The 25874-nt window shown below is 37.5% G+C and overlaps 1 protein-coding gene across 4 annotated transcripts in view; it reads left to right on the top strand.

Moving 5' to 3' along the window:
• The window catches only part of INPP4B (inositol polyphosphate-4-phosphatase type II B), a 309190-nt gene that overhangs the window by 203868 nt on the left and 79448 nt on the right, over nt 1-25874 (top strand). For all 4 annotated transcript variants that reach the window (XM_030492258.2, XM_030492256.2, XM_030492257.2 and 1 more), the window contains exons 11-14: nt 209-356; nt 11220-11350; nt 17243-17347; nt 24541-24649. In XM_030492258.2, the coding sequence (XP_030348118.1) occupies nt 209-356; nt 11220-11350; nt 17243-17347; nt 24541-24649 (493 nt within the window). The remainder of the gene's footprint in view (nt 1-208; nt 357-11219; nt 11351-17242; nt 17348-24540; nt 24650-25874) is intronic.

A 25874-nucleotide genomic window follows, 5' to 3' on the forward strand; every position in this document is an offset into this window, starting at 1 on the left:
CTCTACTAGTAATACTTTGTCCTCCACATGCTGCTATAATAAATTAAATAACAATCTAATGTTTTTAATAGAATTGTAATGGTTCTAAAATTAATTCTGGAAGCAAGGGGGGAAATAATGTGTTATTTTTTGATATAGTTTTTGTCATAAATTTTCAGAGAGTCATAGAACCACAGTAAAGTGATGATATAATTTTTCCTCTCTGCAGTGTTAAAAAACCCAATCTGTAAGTTATATAGATTCCCTACTTCTGACAACAAGTGGATGCGGATCCGGGAACAGATGGCTGAGACCACCCTCTCTTTCCATGTTCCTAAAGAGCTCATCAATCTGCACATAAAGGAGGATATGAGAAGGTAAGGAAGAAGAAGTAGCAACAGTAAATACTAGATTTTATTTTTCTGAGTTGCAATAATGTAAGTGATGAGCTAAAAATATTAATTTTTAGTATGAAATAGGCAAAATATAGCAATCATTTTGGCTGCTAAGAATTTACAGCAGTAACTGAACAATAGCATAGATTGCTCAGAATTTTTAGGACTCCAGTGACTTCATAAGTTCTGAGCAATGAACTGTGCTAGAGAGCAGTTATGGCTTTAAATGTGTAAGCATCAACATTGGATAACAGTGTAACTGTTCTGAAAAGTTAACATTTTATCCAGAAACAACACATGACAAGGGAATGAACTACATTGGAGTGTGTTTGGCTTTGTGTCTGGGCAGTGCTAATGTCACGGGCAAGCATTATGCAAGCAAGGGAAAATAACATCTTTGTAGTTAACAAAGGAGCACTGAAAATATAAATCACATTCCTCTGGCTAATGAAAATTAGTTGCCATAAGAAAAGTATACCAAAGTAAGTTTGAAGTCTTTGTTTATGTTTGGTCTTGTAACCAGGAGGGACATCTGAGGTTCATTACAATACGTACGGCCTGGGGATAAAAGAGGATAGGGAGCACAATTGTCCCAAAATCCTTTGTATGTCCAATTTCCCACTGCAGCAACTAGAATGGTAGCCTGTCATTGAATACTTGTAGGTTGTGCTGATACAACTGTGGGAAAAAAGCAGTATTTTAAGCAGTCCAGGGCTTCCCTGAAAGCATGAAACTTTCTTTGCCATGAAAGCTGCTTCATAAATAGTTGAGCATTTGGTCTCATGTGTGAGATTAACACAGTGAGCCAGTACTGCTTCCCAAAGCCACTCTGTGCACTTCCAAGTAACTCCCTCTATCAGAGGAGGTTGCTCATGGTTATTTGTAGTGGCTGTTTGTCCTGCAACAGGAGATTCTTTTCTCTTTTTTTTATTCACCCCATCTGCTGCTTCCGTATGATCTTTTTATGCCAATACAACAGCATGTGGGAGACCAGAACCTTGCTTTTAATAAAGTCAGTGGACAGATACATACTTATGCAGGGTGATAATAGCTTATAAAAATCATATGAATTGTTATAGTACTTTTCTTTTTATTCATTTATTACTGTGTTTGTGCATTTATGGCCTGATCTTGTTTGAGAATACTAATGTGTAAGGCTTTTTTAGTAAGCAATAAAAATACATTATGCTGACTTGCACAGTTCATCCACTTTCTGGATTTTCATTTGCCCCATGGGTAAATGCCTTCTAAATGTTAGAGGATTGCTTTAACCACTTTTACTACTACAGCGTTATTTTCTCCAAAGGCATAATGCAAGTAATAGTGCTTGCTGTTATTTCATATTATAGCATTCACCTCCTTGGATAAAGACATAGTAAAGAATCACCATAGTTTGGGGTTTTTTAAGTGATTATTCAATACTTACCAGGATAAAGAAAGGCTTTGAGGAAGAAACAGAAGTAAAAGTTGCTCAAAGATTGAGTGGTTCTGATTTTCCTGACTGCCAAAATGTGGTTAGCTGTTAGAGCATAGTAGAAAGTGTGGGTGTGAGAAAGAGAGAGAGACATAGTGGTTGTATTGATCTGACAGAGGAGGTAAGACCAACCAAGAGGAGCAACAACTTGTGGATGATGGGAATAGGGACATCTGTGTCACCTATCGTCATGTAAATGTGTAGGTTGAAGCTTCAGTTTTGTACAGGCTTTGCTTATTGAAATAATTGCGAAGATGCGCAATTATTGCACAATCTTGTGGACTCCTTACATTGGTAAACTGATAAAATGATGTTAGAAGTATATTATTATGTTAGTTCTTGAACTTGTGCAAAACTTACGTTGCACCATTTTGACGCTGTTCTCTTCTGAAGTAGTATTCTCTGCATCTTTTTTCTCCAGTTGGTATAAAAGAATAAATATTTTTTGTCTCAGAGGTAATTTCTTATCATCCTCAGTCTACTTCATTGTATTCCTATTCTGGCTTCAATGAAGCAATAGTCTTTAAAAAAATATCCAAGTGAAGTGTTAATCCCATTCAGTATTGTATTTTAAATTGTAATTTAAATTCCCTTTTCTCATAGCTCCTAAGGTTGTTTATCTCTTGTATTCATTGTTAACAAAACTTTTTTCATTTACTGATATGATAGTATGTAACTTCTAAGGATGTTTAGCTTTGTTTTTCAGGATGAGATAAGGTTTTTAAAGATATGCATACATTAAAGATTTATCCTTCAAACCTCCCTGGAAGAAGTTTTAATAGGAATTATATGGTCATTTTTATTGTTCTAATAATGGTCATACAGTCTGCTTTGCTGGTTTTATTAAGAAATTATTTGTTTCCTCCATAATGTTTTTCAATGAGTCCTTTCCCTAGTTTTTAATATTTCTTTACACAAATCTCATCCAGATATTTTGCATGATTAGCTAATCATGCATGATTAGCCAAGTAGTTCTTTGAACCTAATGGTTAGAAGAAAAACTTAGTAGTTTACAGTCATTGTTCAGAAAGTTGGTTGACCCATATAATCTAAGCTTGCAGGTGTAGATGTAACTGGTGTTCCACTAGATAGCACAACAGGAGAATTTGACTGTAGTGAAAGTTGCAGTACAAGCTTTTTCAGATTTGCCACCACTCTTTTGCGTCTCTTGGAACCAAACTTGGCTTTGGCTGAAAGGAGATTCCACCTACTTACAGCTGAATTTGGCCCGTGGCATTTGCGGTCACAACCAATAAACAGATTTCAAGGATAAATTGCTGAACTTTGCTTGAACCCTCTTTCCAGAGTACAAAGCACACTGAAGCTTGCTTTCTGCATCAGGAATGGCTGTCCTGTCCCAACTCCAATAGCCTTTTCTTGTACAAATCTCTGCTGTTTGTCTGTTTTCTGTTTTCTTTCTTGTAACATTACAGGATGAGGACAAAGTTCAGACTGTCTGAAAGATGTATGTTTTTATACTATCTTTTAATACACAACTTCCATAGAGCAATGGAGCTCCAGGCAAAAAAATCTGTGGATTGGGAGTAGGCATTGCTTTTTCTGGACCTTTGCATGTTATTTTTTACATGACTTATTTTTGAGCAATTGCACTGCAAAAGCATTGTATTGATAAGAGGTAATAGCATAAAAAAAAAAAAGAAAAAGAAAGTTATTCTAAGTAAACTTACCATGACTTTTGAAGCTGTTTGAACCAGCCACGTTTAGACGGGCACTGTTAATATGCTGTCTACTTAAGGACATCGAAAACCTTACTTCGAGTAACTACCTAGCACAAATGTTCAAAGAAGTAATTTTTCCAGCACTTTAAAAATGTAGCTCAAATACATGCACGTGCATCATGGTGCATGCTTTTTACATCCTTTTTGAGGCACCTCACTGTGTGTCAAAAAGGATGCAAAATCTTTCTCTTCTTATTCTCCATCAGTTACTGCATGGAGGAATAGAGGTATATGAATGTAAGTGTAACTTGAGGTTTTGGGAGTAGTATTTGGACAATTGCCCTCCTCAAAAATGATCAGTTTAAAACCCATGAATTAATAAGCTAAAGGATAAAATATATTGTAATACATGAACACTACATAATTCTCTGTCCTCTTGATTTTGCTGTTTATAACTAATTTTGGAAAAGTCTAAGACTTTATGAGGTAAAATTTGCTAGGCTTTAGTTTGTTATTGGGTATTTAAAGTTGTAGTGCATTGGAATGGAGTAACACTACCCGATTTGTTTTGTGATGGTTACCTCTACATAACATCACCTATTATTCGGCAGTGCTGAAACCTATAAAATGTTAACTTACATTCTGGCTGTTTTGTCAGAGAGGGGTTTTTCTTGCTGTTTCTGGAAATTCCACCCAGGTTTTGAGACTCCAGAAAATTGTTCCAGTTAGAAATGCCTCTCAGAGACCGGCTGCTAAAGTTTCTGGGCATTAAATCTGTGCACAGCATGCCCCAGTCCATACTGAGCAAATGATACAACTTGTAGGCCTTATTAGAGCCTCCCACATCATTGTGAAGGACAGAAAACCAAAACAAAAAATAATCTTTTTCTCAAGGTCATAATTATTTTAACACACTCAAATTCTGTCATAAAAAGCATTTGAATTTTTACATTGTTAACTAGAGATTTTGCACTTAGCAGTACTTATCTGTGGTCCTAATAGCACCATGTTGGGTGTAATTTTGTCAGTTCATGTCAGTGGGGGTGCAGAGAATATAAATTAGAGGCATTAAGGCAATTAGAAAAGCTTTGTGCAGTTTTAATATGTTGCTCATGTCATAAAGATTCTGTTTGTTTTGAATGAGGCACTCTGATTAATAAATCAGAGGAAAAAAACCCCAGAAACCCACAAAACTGTTTAAATGCTTGAGTAACAATGCAATTAATAATGTGATTAATCTTGTCACGTGTGATTCCAAGCTGAAAGAAATGAAGTTATAAGCTATGAGAGTGAGATGTTTTTGCTTATATCATCCAGCTAAAGCAACATTGTCTTGAGCTGATTCTAGTGTTTCTTGATGAATCAGTAGAATTTAAAAAACAACTGAAGAACCCTAAAAGAATTCTACACAGCATAGCTTAAATATACTATAGGATTAAAGTGTAAATTCCATAGGTGCCATTTAGAGTATTACTGAATTTGAGACTCTCTGCAAAGTGTGATGCAGATTATCCTCTGCTATTAAATGCAAATCACAGAATTAACCTCAAATGATCATTCTATTTGAAGATCTTGAGTCTTTCAAAGATAAACCCAGGCAATAAGATATCCAAGGAAGGGCAAATTTTAAGGCAGGAAGGAAGAGATGAGTTTAATTTAGCTTATATATCGTCTACACTTTTGGATAATAAAAAGGGGATGATGATAGATAGAAATGCAAAAGGAACGTAAAACGTCCATCTTTCAGGAACAGTATAAAATATTCTCAAGCCTTTAAAAATCCCAGTCAATTCTCCATATATATACAAGAAACAGGTTTTTAAATATTTTTAATGTGTGTAGTGGCTTGTTTTTTGGATGTGGTTTGGATTTGGTGTTTGCTTTTTTTGTTTCTTAAACAAATGTTGAAGGCATGCAGGAGGTAGGCAACCACCTACATTTTAGTTTTTAGTTACCTGTCAGGTTTACCAGAACTTGAAATAGTTCTGAGAAAATCTGTAAGAAGAAAAAAACGACAATTATTTTCTAGAGGTTCTATGTGAAAATTATTAGGAAAGAAAAAAAAATATCCTTTTATTCATTTTTTTTTCTGTAGCTTCTCCACAAGAGATTAAATCCTCCTTAGTAATTACTTGTCTGTTTGAGAAACATTATAGCAAGAAGGCTACAATTGTTTTATTTCTTGACAGAATGTTGTATTGTTTTGATGGGTCACTACCTGTACATCACAGGACAATAACTTGTGGTAAAGTAAAATGAGAGTAATTTCGTCTGTTTCTATTCTACAAAAAAACCCAACAAAACAAAAAAACAAAAAACAAACAAACAAACAAAAAGGTTATCCATAAACATGTACGCTTTAAAGTAAAATTTGTTAGGGAAAAATAATTCTTGTGTTCCTTTCCTTAAAAGGAAACTTCTAAGCTTCCTTTACTTATAAGTGATTGAGTCATGCCCCAAAGCTTATGGTGTATATTTACTCCAAAGCTCCTCTTCGCTAAATATTCAGAAATTTGTTGCATTTATAACATTATACAACTTTTGCAGATATATTCTGCAGAAATGTTTCATCTTGTTTTGAATCCTGCTAAGCACTTTGCTTCTGATGTTTTCTGAAAGTGGATTTCAGAAGCCAGTTTTTCTTGGTGAAGGCAAAAATCACTTTTGTATTTGAATTTGTCATGTTTGCTTCACTGGGAAGTGCAAGACTAGATTTTTGAAGCTGAATGAATCAAAAAATTACTACTTTGTCTTCATACAGCATTTGTGGTTTATATGCTTTTATCATATATCCTCCTAATTCTCTCTTTTTTGTGTAATTACACTGATCTTTTCAACTTCATCTTTCAATTTGGGAAGATGTGTGCTGTGTCCTTAATGATGCAAATGGCTATTCCTGCTGTTCCCTTTTCTGCAACAGAATAATTGGATCCAAAACAGTTCGTTGATGATATGCTCCCTTCTGACTCATCTTGCTCATCTTAATATCTCGCTGCTGGTTTTTCGCTTTGTTTTGATTTTACTTTCACTAACCACAGGTTTTCACTGTGCTTTCCACACTGGTGTGTGGACTGTTGAAGCTAGTTGTAGTTTTGCAGGACACGTTCGTTAGGAACAGAATTTCAGTATTAGGACTTTCTTCTAATAATTTTGAATATGATGCATATCGCTTGTTCAAAGTACTCCTTACAGAATTCAGTATTTTGCATTTTCAGCATTGATTGTGTTTCCTTTAGACTTCTAAGCTGTTCCTATATCCTCATATCCAAAGTGATGAGAGTCTTTTTCTGTTACTGTGGTCATTAGAGTGCATGACACAAAGCACAAACTGATTAAGTAGAAATTATTTGTTCCTCTTTCAGGTACTTTTAGTAGTTTACTATAATCATGCACCTAAGGTGTTATTAAAAAAACCAAACAAACAAACAAAAAAACCAAGGCATGAGTTGGTAAATCAAAAGGCAGAATATTAGTCTGAGCCTTGGGTGCTCAACCAACATTTCATAATGGGCTTCATCAAACATTTTCTTGGAAGAAAATTGCATGTAGTTTTACTTTGAGTCTAATGGCAGCAGTATTTAACTGCTACTGTCAGAAATATATCCAGTCATGCAGTGTTGGGTGCCCTGGAGCAGTTGTTCATAAAGAAAAGGATAGCTGTTTCAGCCCATGCACGGATCCTCCTAAACCACCCTGCATATCAGTCCAACAGCTTGTGCAGTGGCTGTTCTTCCACCAGCAGGGAGAGGCTGGGTAAAGCTCGAGTTCCCTGAAGGGCAAAGTGCCCATGAATTGTAGCTGTGTAAATCAGTAAGTCATTCCAAGTAAAAGAAGTTGTTGATTTTAAGTAAGAGCCTAGAATGAAGGTTCATGACAGTTCTAATAGTGCTTGTGGGATCCTGAGGAGTCTCATAACTTATTCTTAGAATTTTTCATCTCTTCAAAATTGTGTTGCGGTAACATCAATGATCATTAATCTTTATACTAACCATCAGTGTGGTATATAGCACTTTCAGCAGACCAGGATCCATTATTGAGTTTTTCTGCCATAATGGCACAAAAGAGTTTTGAAGAAAGGGTAGCAGGTAGAGTTTAGATTTTTTTTGATGGGGAACTACTTCTAACCATAATGGGAAGTGCTCGATAAAAGCTGCCATAGTTTGTCTACTAAAGGAAAGAATGGATGTGAAAAACAGAAAGTACCTGAGAAAGGCTTAAAAATAAGATGATTAGTTGATGTTTGAAGTGGACTAGGAGGGATGGGACAGACTGTTTACATCCCCCTTCTCGTTAGATACAAAAGGGCAAGACTATGTCAAGGCCACCAAGGAAGATGCTGAAGTAATCAAGGCAGGAGACAAAGCTGAAACATGCTCCTGGGTGGGAGTTTTGTTGTGCAGTGACAGAAAAGACTATCCAGGAGACAGCTTGAGGAACTGGACAGCAAGAGGTAGATAAAACTTGCATTTTATTCTGTAAAAAGAGTTGAAGTTGATGCTAAGCACCAGATCTGTCATGATGATGCGTACAGTTACTTGGAAAATACTTTGAGAGGGGGTTTGGAGTGGGGGAAGATGATGATAAATCACTCTATTTTAACAATATTGAGTTTGCTCTGAGCTTACTGCTCTGTTGACAAGCTATTCAAAATTCCATGGCTGCACTGAAAAGGTGAATCAGTAACTGATTTCCCCTCTGTAGAGCCAATATATATTATAAATATTAATTTTCTTTTATAGCACAGTTTGTTTGACACAATTATTGGTTGAAGTGTGTTTTTAAAAATTATTCAATGAAATAGGTTCTGGTAGAAGTATTATTAAAACAAAGGTTTTTAAGATTGTTGTTGTGGGTATCAGTGCAAACTATAAACTTCCAAATTTGGAAAATGTTATGTTTCTTCAATCTGTTTGTTTGCTTTTGGGAGAAGCCCTTCCCAACAATGATGATAAAGCTTGGTACTGTGGAATATTGTTGATGGAGCTTAGATATAGGAAAAATAATTCCTTTTTCAGCCATAACTCAGAGTTTTACTGAGCGACAAAAGCAGTGACAAATAGTAAGAAATCACAAGACACAAATATTATCTAAATCCTCTCATATATTTGTATTTGGAAAAAAAAGATATATAATGTGCAAAAAGGCTATTTTTGGAGGAATCGCATCTATGCCATATAATCCTGTGACCTCATGTGTTGATTTTACTGCATTTTTAAATTAAAATTAATTTAGAAAAGGTGCTATTTAAAGTTTTCATGCTATATATGGTCTAGATTTACTATAAAACTATACACTTTATTAAAACATTGTAGATAAGATGTGTCTTTTTATGACATACTAGTGGCTGTGTTTTGACCTCAGTGATGCGTTTGTGTTTCTGAGATGAAGCAAATAGAAACCTTGTATTCAATGATAAGAGCAGGATTTGACATTTCTTGAAAATGTGTTAAAGATAATGTGGTGGGAGTTGAACTGTCCCTTCCCGTTGCTGTTGGTGTCAATGCAGTTAACTTGTAATCAGCCAGTTAAACCAGTTTTGGTTTTGGGCTGGATATTTTAGTCTGAGATAAGGGATTTCTATTCCTGCTGTTGTTTGACTTGAGCTTGGGACCAAAAGCTCCAGGAGTGGGCTTAGATAAAGGCAGGGAGCAAAGCCTCAACAGTGAGGCATAGAGGGCTGTGCATGTAGCATATGGATGTGGTCACCCCTCACTGTGTAGTAAAATCCTTCACAATAAGGGCAGTGAGACAGGTCACCCAGAGAAGCTGTGGCTGCCCCATCCCTGGCAGTGTTTAAGGCCAGGCTGGACACAGGGGCTTGGAGCAACCTGCTAGTGGAAGGTGTCCCTGCCTGTGGCAGGGCAGGTAGAACTACATGAGCTTTAAGGTCCCTTCCGACCCAAACCATTCTGTGATTCTATGAATACTGTACTCCTGTATGGGAGGAGCGGTAAAGTTTTGTAACTCAACCAGATCCAGACGTTGTTGCTAAAACTATTAAATAAGACAATATAAATACTAAGTGCCAAAATATTGCAACTGCAAATAAATAAAATTGTATACCCTGCCAGATCTGAGGAGTGTTTTTAGGAGGAAGCCCTGAGATTTTCACTTAATGGGATGCTTCATTTTAAGCTGATAAAAACTTGCAAGGAGAATGGTGGTTGAAAATGGTGGGTTTGTCCTCTTACTGCTGGTAGTTCTGCTGCTGCAGCATTGCCAGCTTGTATTGATGACGGAGGAAAGTTGAACTGTTTCGTCTACTTCTGTTCTTCAGGTTGACTGAAATGGAAAAAAGTAATTGTAAGTCATTAGTAAACTCCCAGCGAGTTCATATATTGTAATCTTTGTTTCCATTTTGGTGCATCCAAGAACATACATAAACAAACTGTCTTAATTCTGCTTCCAGTGCAGTCTGCTTCATTTTGGTTGTCCTGTTAACCAGGAACCGAATTATGACTATATAGCTTATTCTAATACTGTTCACTCTAATTCAAAGCTAATGATGATGCAGGCAACATCAGTGTATCAGTGTGGGGCTTTTCTGTTTAAGAAATAATTTTAAGACGTTATGGCTAATGGTCAGAGCTGTTGCAGTAAGTATAGCTCTGTGTTCCTCTGCTGCATTCTCACTGGTCTTTTTTTCACCTTTCTGCCCCTTGTTTTTTTCTTTTACTTTAGTAATTTTCCTCCATGCAAGAGGAAATCCGGAAATCTTATTTTGAGACTTCCCAAGAACTGCAGTGCAACAGTCTGCTCAATACTTTGTGGAAAACTAGTTGGTTGTTGTTGCACAAGTTTTCTCCTGAACAAGTTCAAGTGTTTGAAGAGTCAAGATCTTTCATTTTCAGTTTCTTTAACAGCAGATCCCCCAAAGTGGCTCTGGGATATGTATAGGATGAACTTCCTTTGCAAGTGGGGAAAACAAACAGAAAGCCCAGTGTACCGTAGCTGTGCTTGTTTGTGTAGGAAATTAAAGTGATCTCTATTTCACTCAGGTCAGCTCTCAAGAGTGTACAGGAAACCTGATAATTTGCTAAAGGATTTCCTTTTGGATTTTCAGTGACATGTTTGGTTACCATAACACTGCTGTTTGACTTGATGAACACAGCTGTAAGGCTGAAGATTAAGTTTAAGGGGACTGGTGGGTTTTTTTCAGTTTGTGTGTTTTGTTTTAAGCACTAAAGAAATGTGGTGAGGGCTGGTGTATTGGTTAAACTGACTTTTGAAGAAACACTGCTCAAACTGTGTCTATGATATATATGAAAGTATCTAAAGAGTAGAGTGTACCAAAACAGCTATGCTGCAAGCACTGGCAAAGGAGCAAACTTTGTGTTCTTTATAATGGTGTTTAATATTTCTTCACAAAGGATTGCTGTGAACACAGCTTTCTTGAGCCTGGAAGCCTTCTTACCTCCAAGGAAGAAATAATATTTCAGTTTGCAGGCTATTGCATTGGTACCAGTTGAGTTTTGAACAGAAATTACTGTAGTGTTCACTGATTTGACTTTCTTTATTGTGTCGCTGAAAAAATAAGCTGAAATCAGCAGATTTTACAAGTGTCATGAAAACAGATTTTATTTCAGTTAGAAAGTCCTTTTGATTTTTTAATAAACTGATTTTGGATTAATTTGGATGAATGTTAACACATTAATGGGTTAATTAACCTTCTCTTTTTGCCTTTTGGTACAGGAATCAAGAACTTAAAGATTTGGGAGAACTTGCTCCTCACTGGGACAATATGCGCAAAAGTGTTATTGCTCACTGTGATCAGATGCTGAGCATGTACCAGGATACTCTTGCAGAGCTTGGGAAGCACACAGGTATGAATCTATGGTTCCGTGATTCTATGAAAGTAGCCTCTCCTCTTCTGGAGCAGTTAAGGCCAGGCTGGATGGGGCTTTGGGCAACCTGGTCTAGTGGAAGACCCCTGCCCTGCTCTTGGCAGGGGGGTTGGAACTAGGTGATCTTCAGGGTCCCTTCCAACCCAAACCGTTCTGTGATTGGTGTATTCAGCAGAAATAAAACACATAAAAATTAAATATTTGTAATTCTGAGATCTCACAGGTGCCCTATTTCTTTATCTATTCTTTTTTTTCTTTTTTTTTTTTTTTTCATGCATTCCAGCAGTTTTTTGCTGTTAACGTGGTACATGGTTACACAGCAGCCAAAAAAAAAGTGATGGGAGTGTGTGTGTGTGTGTTTTAATTGCGTGTTCTCTCTTGGATAGACTACTCTGCTAGTATTGAATACTGGGTGCTAATTGAAACCACCCTTAGCGGTGGTTTTGTCAGTTTTTCTTGAAACCTAATAAGGTTTCATTAAATAAGTCACATTTAACAGTCTGCAGGAGAACAGTAATGTCTGTCTATGCTTTGCATCTCCTTAGTGTAGTGGTTGTCATTGCCCACTCTGTGCCAGAAAAATGCAGAATTAATATGGGATGGGCAGTCTGCCCTCAGTCCGGAAATAGCAGCATGTGCTGCCTTGCTTTTCTTCATGTGAAAGTGGTGGTCTTACATTCTGATGTGTGCTGGGTGCTTGTTCAGTTCATATCTGCTGGAGTCCTGTGGTCAGAGACTATAATGCATCGTAGCATTTGCATGGCAGTGACAAATGTGCAGAAAAGGCAGCTGGGCTTTTCCTCCTGTAGCAATTCTTACTCATAACAAGACGAGACTGCAGAACAAATTATTTCTGATTTTGAATTTCTTTTCTTTTGATTGTTCACAAAATCATTCAAGGAACTTAGGGTAATTCTTTTCCATTTTGTGAGGCTACCAGAATTATTTCCTGTATAACACTGTATTTAGAACAAACAAAGATCTCTGTCAGTTTATAGCATGACTTTCTGACTCTTCCTGCTGGTGTGCCTCCTACCCCCCTTCCCCTGTCCCCCCATTTTTGAGATGTTCTGGAAGGAAATGGGCACAGTTGTTCTAAATTACTACAAAGGCCTTGTTATTGTTGCTGCTTTCTTGCTGGTGTCAGATTTCTAGCACCAGTCCTCACAATCACCATCTCAAATAAGTGTTTTTGATGACATTATTGCTTGCATATGCTTTTTTGCTCTATAGTCTCACTGCTAGATGTTCCCACTGTGGCCCTGCTGCCACACTTACGTGTGTGTGGGCACAGCAATATGTGTCAGAGGTCAACACTGCTCTTCGCGTTACATATACAGAAGTTTGCAACCTAGAATATTCCTGAAAAAGGGATACATTATGGTTATGAAACTTTGTAAAAATAGAAGTACAAATTATATCATCTTTTGAAATACCTGGTGTATAGTTATGGAGAATTTGCAATATTTTCTTAATTATGTATAGCTTTCTACATAGTCCAAACAAAGCTTTTTCTGTGTCTACTGAGAAATGGAGCAACCAGGGTTTAGCTCAATATACAACTAAAATGCATAGCAAAATAACTATTTCTTATAAAGAATTAGGTGCGTAGAATGAATCTGCTGCACTGAGTAGGTGAGACACAAATCTTTCCCTTCCAAAATAGGCATTCAAACTGTACTTTTATCCTTTAGCAATCATCTTCTAATACAGGACTGAGCAAGGTGTTTCTAATTGCAGATTGCTCTCTGTAATGCAGTGGCTTTCTTGGTCGCAGAAAAAGAGAAATCCTGTTTTAGTGTCTGAACAAAAAACAGTCCCTAAATGAAACTAAACATTCTGGGAGCAGTTGGTCACCTGCTTTAATGAGTGTGTGTGTGTTGGGGAAAAAAGCTCATCCATTACACTAAATGTTGTATAACAATTTGCATTGTGGTTGCAAAAGTGTAATTTCTTGTATTTATGATTGTCTTCCATCATCAGATCTGATTTTGGCAGACTGCTGTCTGATCCAGCATGACACTTCCTATGTTTCTGTGTTTTAACTGATATAAATGTGTTTTTTAATGCTGAGCTAATTACATTTTGAAAACAGTCCATAAAGTGTCATATGCAGGGCAATAAATACAGATCATGAAAGAATCAATGTAATAATTATAACTTGCAGGAAAATATTGAAATAACCTGTTGAGAATGAAAAAAGAAAATAGACAATGTAATCTATTAAGCATAAATCCTGCAAGTCCAAGTGAAATTAAAAAGGGTTGGTGATGTTAAATGACCTGTCTTAACTGTGGTTTGAGATAATGGCAGCAGACCAGGTAACCTGGTCTGAAGAGGACAGTCCCAGCCCATATGAAAAAGAGTGGGAACATCTCTCTGAAAACAGAACAAAGCAGGAAACCAAAGCAACCTAATAAGGGGAGATAAAAGAGAAATAAGGGGAAGATGTTAATTTGCTGGCCAACACACAGGTACACACCTAAATCTTATTTCTCCAATAACCATTTTTCCCCTCCTTTCTAATACAGTACTGGTAAATGCTTGTTTATACTTGGAATACCCCTGATTTTGCATCTTATGTGAAAAGTTACTTTAACATTCAGAGACTTATTTTATTGCAATCAGTGGGCTAACTGCACATTCTAAAGCCAAATAATAGCCCAGTCCTTCTAATGAAGACAACATTTACTTTTAACCCTGCAATATCTTATTAGATATCACAAATTAAATTAGATGATAAATCCACTTCTGAAGGACCAACTCCATGTGAGTCATCTAGGTGCATATATCTCCAGTTGCCTTTTATATCAGCACTAGGGAATACTGTTAACTCATAAGCAGTGTAGAGAGGGGAGATAGCATCCGCAAATACTTCTTTTTTTCCAAAATACTCCCTCATTTCTCCTATACAATCACATGCTGGGTTTTCTGAGAGGTACTTACTTCAGATTCAATTGAGCTATTTGTGGAATTTAATGGAGAAGGCTATTTCTTGTTAAATTTGGGAGATTGCACTGAAAGTATCAGGAGACTGCATTAGTGTTAGACAGGAGTTTTGATTTAACAGTGTATTTACTGAAAATGGAGGTTTAAGGAAGTTAAGACTATTTCAAATTTGAGTTGTTTTGGCAAACAACTCCTCTCAAAAATGGGGGAGAGTTGTAGAGAATGCCAAGTATTTTGTTTCAAAGAAACATAACAGAAATCTAAACGGGTTAAGGAACATCAGAACAAATAATTTCAGGTTCACTTAGAACATGGATGTGGTGGTTTGGGGAGGGAGTTGAACTTTGAAACTTCTTTCTGTTCATTTTAGTTTGATGTGAGATGATTTCCACACACACAACTTTTTCTTTTTTTTGTTGGTTTTTTTTTTCTTTTTCCATTTCAGCCATCAAACTGAAAATTCTATTATTCATCCTGCCCTAGAAGGACAAGAAAAGACCATCTAGGTTAAGGCAATCCCTGCCTCTATCACAAAGTTCCTTAAGCGACACTAGGCAAGCCAGCCTTCTGAAGTGGTTAGTGTGTGGAGTTCTTTTTTGGAAGCCTAGCAATAGACACCAGCTGTTTTGCAGAAGTACTCAGTACTCACAGATGTAATTCAGCTCAGTGGGAGCTGTGCTTCCAAAATGGAATGTGATGTTGCATTATAATGTGTGCTCTGCAGAATGACATCCTCCATATCTCATATTGATGCATTGTTTTCTTCAATGATGTGACCTTAAGTTATTGTCTGCCATTAGACTGGCTAAAATTATAACCCTTTTACTCAGCCAGTTAAAATTATTCTATAAATATTTGCAAAACCCTTAGAAACTGTTGGCACGCAGTAGACAGGTTTGAGGAAATGAAGAATCCTGTCTTTGTGGGAGGCTTGTGCAGTATATTTGAATCCAGATACCTAAGTAAAAGTTGGAAACAAAATATTGGATCGCTGTTTCTAAAGTGAGCAGCAAAGACACTAAACATTCAATGAGCTGGAAAAAAGCTAGAATGTGATATGTCATTGAAGTCTATTTCAGAGTTCCTCTTCAGGTGGATGTCAGATGAAGGTTGCATCTATATTCCTGTATTTCCTAACTTTGAAGAGTTTAATCTTGCAACAACAACAACCATTTTAATAGAGGGGTTGTAGTTTTCTTGGTCATTAAATACAACTTACCGAGCTATTTAAAAACTAACAAACTACACTAAAAATTAGTTTTATCACATGGATGGAACTGGCAAACACAGATTGAGATATTAATGCCACTGCATGGATTTCTCATACCTGAGTAAACAGAATAACTGATAGCAGTGGGTGGTTATTATCCCATATGTTTCTGGCACTCGACGGGAAGGGATTCTGCTTCACAGGTTTTCCCTGAAAAGAGGAGTAACAAGACTCAGCAATGCTGCATGTATGCGACCCCAGTGCCTGACAGAAGTGTACTCTAGGGAAAGCAGGCTCTTCTCTTCTGTTCCCTCCTACTCTTCTTTTGCCTGTCCCTTTTAATCTGCTGACATCTTATTCTTATCATAGTCTGCCAGTGTTTCCTTGTCTCAGATGCAGTTATCATTCCTTCAGCTTTGATCTTGGTCTCAGCTGAATTCTGATAAATAATCTGCACCCTTTTGAATTTCCTTCCTAATGATATGCAGTCTTCTCACCTGCACTATTCCTCTTTTCACACAGTTCAAGTTTCCTTCACTGCTCCTATAATTTGGTCTTTCTATGCTCTCCAGGTGCAGGTTTCCTGCTGCTGTTCTTCATCATTCATGGTTCCTGATTTGTCTGCATCCCCAAGTTTTCTATCAAATCTGAATCTTTGACTTCTGTCATTTGCTTTTCTTTCTACCTTTGCTCTTAATCTTTGTTAAATTATTAAATTGTTAAGCTTAGGTAGCAGCCTAAGCAAGCCTGGCTGGTCTGGAGCATCATTGGTGCCTTCTGGCAGTGTGATTTGCGTGGGGAAGCTCAATGCTTAGTCCTATTGGAATCTATCGCAGTTTCAATAAATAACCTCTAGCAGATCTTGATTGACCAAGTCAAAAAGAATTTCAAATATTTCATTTTTTCCCCCTAAGAAAATATTGGACAGATTGAACCTTTTCAAAGACCTTTGAAAATGATAGTGTGCTAAAAAAATGGTCTAAATAAATGTTGGTGCCTGTGTGAGAAGATAGGACTCTTTTCTAATCCACACCCTTTAATTTTATATATACATATGCTGTTATCAAATATCTCCAGGTAAATTGCATTTTCATACTGTCAGGCTTTAATTATATTCCTTTATGCCACTATAGAGTTAATCATAATCTCATATTTTGGAATTATGCAACCAGATTTATTTACTTTTTTTCCCAGCATATTGTGCTGCTTCTGGTTCTGGCTTTTTAGAAAGAAAACCAATTTATAGCTTTTCTTAAGCTAGTTTATATTTCTTTATTTGAAATTTCTAGGAAGAATGCATAGCCTAGTCAATGTAATCCTTTTGCTTGAAGAAAAAAAATGTTACTTGGTGAAAATGTAGTATCACCACAGCTCTGTATCCCTGTGTTTTTAGCACAGAATAAACATAATGCACACTAACTGTGACATTGTTTCCAGCAGACTGCAGAGCAATTTCAGACAGCAGGAAAAAATGTCTATCACCTAGAATAAAAAATTAGATAGTTCTCTGAATTAAAAGCTGCTTTGCTGCTTCGAATATGGATACATGCTGAGACTCAGTTAGTGAACCATTCTTCTCCTAATATACAGTTACACATTAAAAGTAAATTAAAGAAGACTCCTAACATACAAGTATTGTCCTCACATTAAAAAGAAGGCAAAACATCTGCTGGGTGCTTAAGATAATGATTCTTTAAACTTTTGTTTTTCAGGTTCTTCCTTCAAATCAAGTTGTAGCAAAGGAGAAAAAACATTAGAATTCATCCCAATAAATCTTCATCTGCAAAGAATGCATGTGCATAGTCCTCGATTGAAAGGTAAAGTACATTCTGCAGAGAAATTTTCCAAGTATGACAAAGTATGTTTTGAAATACAATTAAACTTGCAACTAAGAGGTGTAGTTTCCATTGTAGCCCATTTTAAGATGTAAATATATTAATTTATGTATCCTGTTTTAAGGATAAACATTGGGTGGGCGTGCTTTCAGATTTAAAACTGGAACGGAACTGAAAGGTATGCTGTTTAGAGAGCTGAATCTTGGTAATTTAAAATTTTTCACTTAATGGTAGGATACTGGCAAAACTCTTGTTAAATTTTGTAGGTGGGACAAAAAGATGCTACAGATAAAAAGCATGGAAAATAATAGTATTAAATTGATTCATTTTTTAGTAAATGTATGTGTAATTTGGACTTTCATGGATTTGGAGAATGCTGAGGAGAAAAGTGAATCACAAGAAATACAGTGACTTATAAAGAAAATCCCGAGATTCAATCCATGTTGCATGCGTTTTGCCGATTAGTGAAGTTCATGCAGCATTAGCTTGTTTGTAAAATTTGTGCAGTATTGTAAGATTCGATACAGGAGGTTTCTTGCGTGACCAGGTTGTTGCTTGGTTTGGTTTGGCTTGGTTGGTGGTTTTGTTTCTCTAATAAAATCAAAATCAATCTTCCAAATTTATTATTTAAAAATCGGTGCCGTACAGGCTTAACGTGTTTATTTTTTCACTTTAGTGGGCTCTAGAAACTTTGTGTGTTTATTTCCTGCCTTTGTTTTGTGTTCATATCTGGAACCTGTCTTCCCGAAGGTTTTGATTTCATTCTCTCATGCCTGTGCATCTGCTTCTAAAACCCAAGCTCTCCAGTTTGGGTGGTGTTAGGAATATTTCTAGAGCAACTGAATGTGTACTGTCCATAGAAGACATCCTTCTGGGGCATCGGCTTAATTTTCCATTGTGGTGTATAATGTCAGTGTAGTGTGAAAGCCAGTCTTACCTGTCTTGTTTCTAAAGTGTTTCTGGTTGGAGTTTTTTTCTGGGTTTTTTTTTTTCCCCCTCACTGTGCTACCAGAGATAGTGATAAGAGCGCAAAATATTTCCTCCTAGAGACTGCCAAGATAAACTTACCAGCCTAGGTGATGGGGTTGCACGGTTCCATTAAGAATGGTGTTACTTCTAAACTTAATATCATAGAATGGTTAGGGATTGGAAAGGACATTAAGGTAATCTAGTTCCAACCCACCTGTCATGGACAGGGATGCCTCACACTAAACCGTGTCGCCCAAGGCCCTGTCCAGGCTCGCCTTGAACACTGCCAGGGGTGGAGCATTTACCACTTCTCTGGGCAACCTGTTCCAGTGCCTCACCACCCTCACAGTAAAGAACTTCTTCCTTATATCTAACCTGAACTTTCCCTGTTTTAGTTTGAACCCGTTACCCCTTGTTCTGTCGCTCCAGTCCCTAATGAAGAGTCCCTCTCCAGCATCTTTGTAGGCCCCTTTCAGATACTGGAAGGCTGCTATGAGGTCTCCACGCAGCCTTCTCCAGGCTGAATAGCCCCAACTTTCTCAGCCCATCTTCATACGGGAGGTACTCAAGCCCCCTTATCCTGGTGGCCCTCCTCTGGGCCTGCTTCAACAGCTCCATGTCCTTCTTATGTTGAGGACACCAGAACTGCACACAGTACTCCAAGTGGGATCTCACGAGAGCAGAGTAGAGGGGCAGGATCACCTCCTTCGACCTGCTGGTCATGCTGCTTTTGATGCAGCCCAGGATACGGTTGGCTTTCTGGGCTGCAAGCGCACACTGCCGGCTCATGTTCAGTTTCTCATCAGCAACACCCCCAAGTCCTTCTCTGCAGGGCTGCTCTGAATCTCTTCTCTGCCCAACCTGTAGCTGTGCCTGGGATTGCCCCGACCGAGGTGTAGCACCTTGCACTTGGCCCTGTTGAACTTCGTGAGGTTGGCATCGGCCACCTCTCAGGTGTGTCCAGGTCCCTCTGGATGGCATCCCTTCCCTCCAGCATATCAACTGAACCACACAGCTTGGTGTCATCAGCAAAGTTGTTGAGGGCACACTCAATCCCACTGTCCATGTCACCAACAAAGATGTTGAACAGGACCGGTCCCAACACCAACCCCTGAGGGACACCACTTGTTACCCGTCTCCAGTTGGACATTGAGCCATTGACCACAACTCTGTCCATGCAGCCATCCAGCCAGTTCTTTATCCACTGGGCGGTCCATCACATATATGTCTCTCCAATTTAGAGACAAGGATGTTGTGTGGGACAGTGTCGAACACTTTGCACAAGTCAAGGTAGACGATGTCAGATGCTTTGCCCCTATCCATCAGTTCTGTAGGCCCATCACAGAAGGCCACCAAATTGATCAGGCAGGATTTCCCCTTAGTGAAGCCATGTTGGCTGTCACCAACCACCTCATTGTTTTTCATGTGCCTTAGCATGCTTTCCAGGAGAATCTGCTCCAAGATTTTGCCAGGCACAGAGGTGAGGCTGACTGGTCTGTAGTTCCCCAGGTCTTCCATTTTCCACTTCTTGAAAATGGGGGTTATGTTTCCCTTTTCTTAGTTGTCAGGAACTTCACCAGACTGCCATGATTTTTCAAATATGATGGACAATGGCTTAGCAACTTCATCTGCCAGCTTCTTTGGGACTTGTGGATGGATTTCATCAGGTCCCATGGACTTGTGCACATTCAGGTTCCTAAGATGATCTCGAACCTGATCCTCTGCTACAGTGGGCCTAAGGTCTTCATTCTCACAGTCCTTGCATTTGTATTTTAAGGCTTGAGTAGTGCAGCTAGAGCATGTGCCAGTGAAGACTGAGGCAAAGTCATCATTGAGAACCTCAGCCTTCTCCAAATATATCTTATTTCTCAAGAAGCCTTAATGAGCCCAGTGCTGCCTGTGCCTAAATCAGCTTCTTCAGTGCTAACCTGTGCCACGTAAGCATTTGCTTAGCATTAAGCAAAAATCTCTCTCTGATTATGCTGAAAATACTGTGAACTTCTGATACCTTCTGGAAAGGGTGATAATTTTGTGTAATGTCGTCTGTGATTCTGTTTAATACAGAATTCTGCTGCTGCTGCTTGCATATAATTTTAGCAGCATCCTTTACAGATAAAAGATTATGTTGATACATACATATAAGCAAATCATAGTACAGTGAATATTGATAAATAGAGATTATTAAATTTGCTGTCACTGTAGAAACATGTAAATTACACTGTAAGGTTTTGCCTTGTAAATACACTCTGCATCTAAGCAGATTGTAAAATGGTCAGTGCAAACAATGATTGTGGGAGTATTAGACTGTGTACTGCTGATGTTCATTCACTTCCAATTTGGAACGTGGGAACTTCTGAGTGTCTGTTAGGTACTGTATTGTTTCAATATTTTGTTATTTCTTCTGCTAAACAACGATTCCTCCAAATGTTTTAACAAGATGGGGAGTTACTGTGACAGAATATGACAGCATGAGTTTTAATGTAGCTAATGTTTTGAAGTTAATTAATTAACTAACTCAAAAGCATTTTTAGATTTGTAATGACTACACGTGGCCAGAACTGCAGTTTTGCATCTTTTCAAGAAAACCTCTGGCAACAGGACATTGTATGTTTATTTGCTAAATAAAAAAGTGGAATGAAATATGCTACTGAATCACCCCCAACTTTTGCACTACTGGAGTTTTGGGGGTTTTTTGTTTTCAATGAATTTTCTCCTTTCTCCTCCAAAATAATTTTGCTTGTGGCATATGGTTAATCCATAATTGAAAAGGGTACAGAAAGAATTAAATGTTAGAATAATCTTCTAAATTTAGAACTTTAAGTTATAAAAATCTCCCTTTTTTCTTTAGCTAATGTTTGCTCTGCTGACATAAGAGTTAGGTAAAACTGGTCTTGTTACACTCAAGTTTAGAGATTGCAAAACATTAATAAAGACGAGAACTTGTGTTAAAATCAGGGCATTTCTGCTTGCCCGTATTTTTGGGACTGACACCTTAGTTACGAAGAGCTCTTTTTATTTCTCTATTTACAAAATGGGTTCCTCAATATATTTAGGGTATTTCGCTAGCACTATGGTATGGATACAACAAAAAGTAATTGAAGACTTTTATTATATTTGTCTCTGGTTGGATAAATGATTTCTCTATCACATAGCTGTGATCCCATCTGTTTAGTTCTGTAAACATTCACAGAGGTAGTGATTAAACAAGCTGATGAGCCATAAAACTGTCATTAACCCTTACCCTGTCAGATGTCTTAATTTTGGGAATGCAAGATAGGTTTTAATCCCGTTGATCATGTGCATGTCCATTGATAGGTGTTTTTTGTTCAACATGTTCAATAACAGGATTACTTTTACTGAACTTTGATTTGGGTTGGTAGTGGGGACTGAAATGGAATAGAAAATCCCAGTGTGTTTAAACTTACAGTAGGAACAGCTTTGAGAAAAATACTATTTCTTTATGGGATAACCGTATCCCTATCTATTTGTTAAACACCACGTTTTGCTCTGTTCATCATACTACAAAGGTTAAATTTATATATTGCCATCGCTTTGCTTTTGTCCCTGCTTATACATTAAGTGTGTTTGTTTTAAATAAATTTGGTGGACTGAAGAGATTTTTATTTTGCTTCTGGCCAGTGTGAGACACTGACTGTCTCTGTGAAGGCAAACAAGTTACTTCAGTTCAATATTGAGCTGTGCTTGACATAAAAATCCTGCAGCTCTTTAAATTGGTCTGATAAAGCCTAGTTTTATGGACCTTTTATCCTGTCACTGTGGTTATCACCATGTTGCAAAAGTTGTGTTTTATTTGTGAAGGTGTGATGAGCAGGTAGTTTGTATTTCTGCACGGTGAAGGGATTGTTGGTTTTGGGCAAGTGTGTAACTGGTGTTAGTGTTTCACTTGTACCAGTAGGAGGTGAGTGATATTTTTGAGTCAGAATAATTAGTGTGAAATGCTGATTGACTCAAAGCTCAATTTCCTTGCACTCCAATCTTCTGCATTTTCTTCCTTCAATTTCTGAAGAAGGTATTTGAGGAAGGGTTGAGAGGTCTTTCTGACATCTATTAAATAATGCTTTGAGAGAAGCATGCTGACAGTATGATATAGCTCCTACAACTCTCTGCTGTATTTTAAGCTCTGTCTCCACTGTAGAGAATTGTCAGCAGTCACCTGTTCTTGAAGTGGACAATGGTTGTGAGTTACTGGAGCATTCCTCTACTAGTGCACTCGTGCTGACACTGCATGTCCTTTGTAAGAAGCTTCATTGATGTGAAAGTGGACCATATCACAGGGCATTCCTTGCAGCACTTCCCAGCATACTGTGCTCTGGAAAGTGGGAATGAGACTGCCCTGTGCCTGTCACTAGGGTTGTAGACATTTTCTTCTTAGCCACCCTCACTCTGCCATGTTTGCTTGCATGGGGTAGATGCTCAGCTGTTCTGGGTGTGTTTGTGTCTCCAACATCCTTGACGATGCTGAGAAGAGGCCATAGGCTGAATTAAAGATTCGTTGTGGGTAAATCCTCCATAAAGTTAGCTGTAAGAAAGGTCACTATTAATTTTTAAAACAGAGTCAGCAAAACCACCAGGGTTTTTAGAAGCCATTATTCAGTTACCCTGAGGGGTTCATATCTTATTTTGATTTCAAGCTACCATTTTTATTTATTTTTTTTTTTTAAGGAATAGAACTACTTATTGTGAAGTGCTGATGGAGCTCTAATAGCCCAAGATTATGTAGTATGGACTAATCTCTATTAAGACCTGAAAGAATGGGCTATGTAAGAATCTTGATGCTCACCTTAGGCTAATGAAATTATGTCACTTCTCCTTTTAAGTGGAAATTGAAGAGTCACCAATTCATTAGAGTGCAAATCAATTTCAGCGAATATGCTTTGAGATTCAGCTCTGGAAGTAAAACATAGTTCATTAACTGTGAATCATTTGTACAGTGTTCTTGCTTCTAGGGATATTTATCATCAAAATGCAAGAAAAGTTCTATTTTAGGAAAGGATTAGATTTTAATTTACATGGAAAGCTTCCTTAATGAATAAAATAGTTCACAGAAAAAGAAGCCTCTAATGTTTCCTTTAGAGATACATTTTAAGAATGAGGCATTCTGACCTGTATTTTTATACCTCCACTAAGCTTGGGCACAAAACAGGTACTGCTTACTGCAAACATAAATTCTGCAAATGTAAATTTAAACTTTGAAGGAATAATTATTGTGGTTTGGGGTGTAATTAAATCTTCATCTCTGCATTGACAATCGATCACAGGCACAAAATAAAAGGCTGTTTTTAAGATGATGTTCCACCGCCAGTTCTGTAACCATCCAGAAAAAGTTCATCCTGTATGTCACAAGACATCAGATACATGCAGAGAGTAATAACAGTTTGTTGTCTCATCAAGAATTTCAATAGTGTGGTATATTTTCCATTCTGGTAGCTTTTCATCTGAAAACAACTGACTTACTCTGTGTTTGTAAGCATACATAAAAAGGAAGTACATGTCATAGAACAGGGTTCTTCAGTTTAATATTAAACAGGTAATTATATCAGCAAGTGGAAGCTAAACAAATTCAAAGCAGAAAATAAGTGGAGATTTGATTGATTGATTAATCTTTGGAGCGACTTCTCTCGGAATGTAGCAAATTCATTGTCACTTGAAGTCTTTAAATCAGAATCAGATTGTGTTTGTTTGTTTGTTTGTTTTTAAAGATGCCTCTACTCAGCCAGAAGATACAAACTTGATGCCGGAATAATTAGCTGTAATTCTGTAGCCTATATTATTCAAGAAGTCAGACTCTTCAGTTCCATCATAACGGTCTCTTTTGACTCTAAAATGTGCAAATTTTTGCATCTCAACATGATTACAAGTTAAATAATGGAAGGGATAATAAAGTGAAATACACAAAGGGCCAATTTATTCGGCAGCTTTGTAAACTGCAGAGCTAGAATATTGTTCTACGCTGTGGCATATTATTTAGATCTAGCAATAAAGCAGATAAACTTTAGAAGGTGTGCAGGTGGCCATATGGGAAGATTGATCAGCCTTTGGGCCTCCTTGAAACACAGCTTCTCGATTATTCCTTGGAACTAATATAGACCTGTTGTCCTCACGTCTTGTAGAGCAGATATCATAGTGTTGCCATACCATGGGGATAGGCCCATGCAAATCTCTGTGCTTGTCTGTTCCTGTTCTAGATGCTCTGTACGATGTCATCACCGTGGGAGCCCCGGCGGCGCATTTCCAAGGATTTAAGAATGGTGGTCTCCGAAAACTGCTGAGTAAATTTGAGGCAGAACGACGAAAGTAAGTAATTTTATAAGTAGCTAGGAAAATATCATTGAAGTTATTTTAAAGTTACATTAAAATGTTATGAGCTAACTTGAGTAACAAAATGGTTTACCCTGCTGAATGCATGGAAGATGAAAATCTAGTAGGACTGGAAAAGGATGCATTCATAACCTCTTTCCTTTATCTTCGCTGCTTTACTGGGCTGCAAAATTGAAGCACAGTTTACTTTTAGTGTCAAGACTTATTTTTGAACACAAACTCAAAATTGTGACATTTTCTTCCTATATTTTGGGAAGCTCGAGGAATATCACTGCTTGAAAACATGCTGTTCAGAATGAGATAGCACTTTGGTAATTCTTGTGCTAAGTGGAAAGCAGCTAGAGACAATTTTTCAATAAACAGTAACTTCATTTCTGACAGCCCTGGGCATATGTGAACAAAAAGTATTTTTAGCACATCTATGAAGTAAATAAGAAACTACTCTTGTTCTTCAGAAAGCCGAAATGAGCCTAAGCAAAGATAAGACCCTAACTAAGGTTTCAGTTTATTGTGGTATTCAAATGCTTTGTTAACCACTCAACATGTACAATACGGTTAGTTGCATGTTTTGCTAACCAAGAATTGGACATATTTGTGTTTGTTGCTGTGGCTGTTAAGAAATTTCAAGCAGCCACAGCTGTCACTGGCAGAACCCATAGCTGTGACTGCTCAACACTTCAACTAACTGTGCCAACCCCATGCAGTCAGTGACACAACATTCAAAAGGGAATGCCAAAAGGTACTGCACATATGCTAATTTAAAGCATCTGCATGCTCCATAGAAAATGAATTCCATTGTTTTCAATGCTAAGAAAAGTTTCGTAGTTGCAATATCATAAAGAATGAGGAGAAATTATAAAAATCTACTGTTGACTTCTAGGTTGACTAGAAATTGGCATCAATACTAAAACCAGCAGATGTATTTGCTTCGAAAACTGCATTATTATTTTTTTCTCTTTGCATTGCATGACATAAAAACCTTATTAATCTTCTAAAGTCTTTCATTTCCCTTGCCACCTCTGATGACAAAGCTTGCTAGTGAAACATGAATATCATTGATCACACAAGACCCATGAGTGGACTTCGTGTTAACAATAGGTAGCTATTCTGCTGTCAGTGACTGTATAGGCAGCCTCATCCCCATGATATGGAGGCATATGAAGTACATGATGAAGAAGATGTCTAAAGGCATTTCTTAAAC

The sequence above is a fragment of the Strigops habroptila genome, chromosome 7 (genome assembly GCF_004027225.2).
Source record: "Strigops habroptila isolate Jane chromosome 7, bStrHab1.2.pri, whole genome shotgun sequence".
NCBI lineage: Eukaryota > Metazoa > Chordata > Aves > Psittaciformes > Psittacidae > Strigops > Strigops habroptila.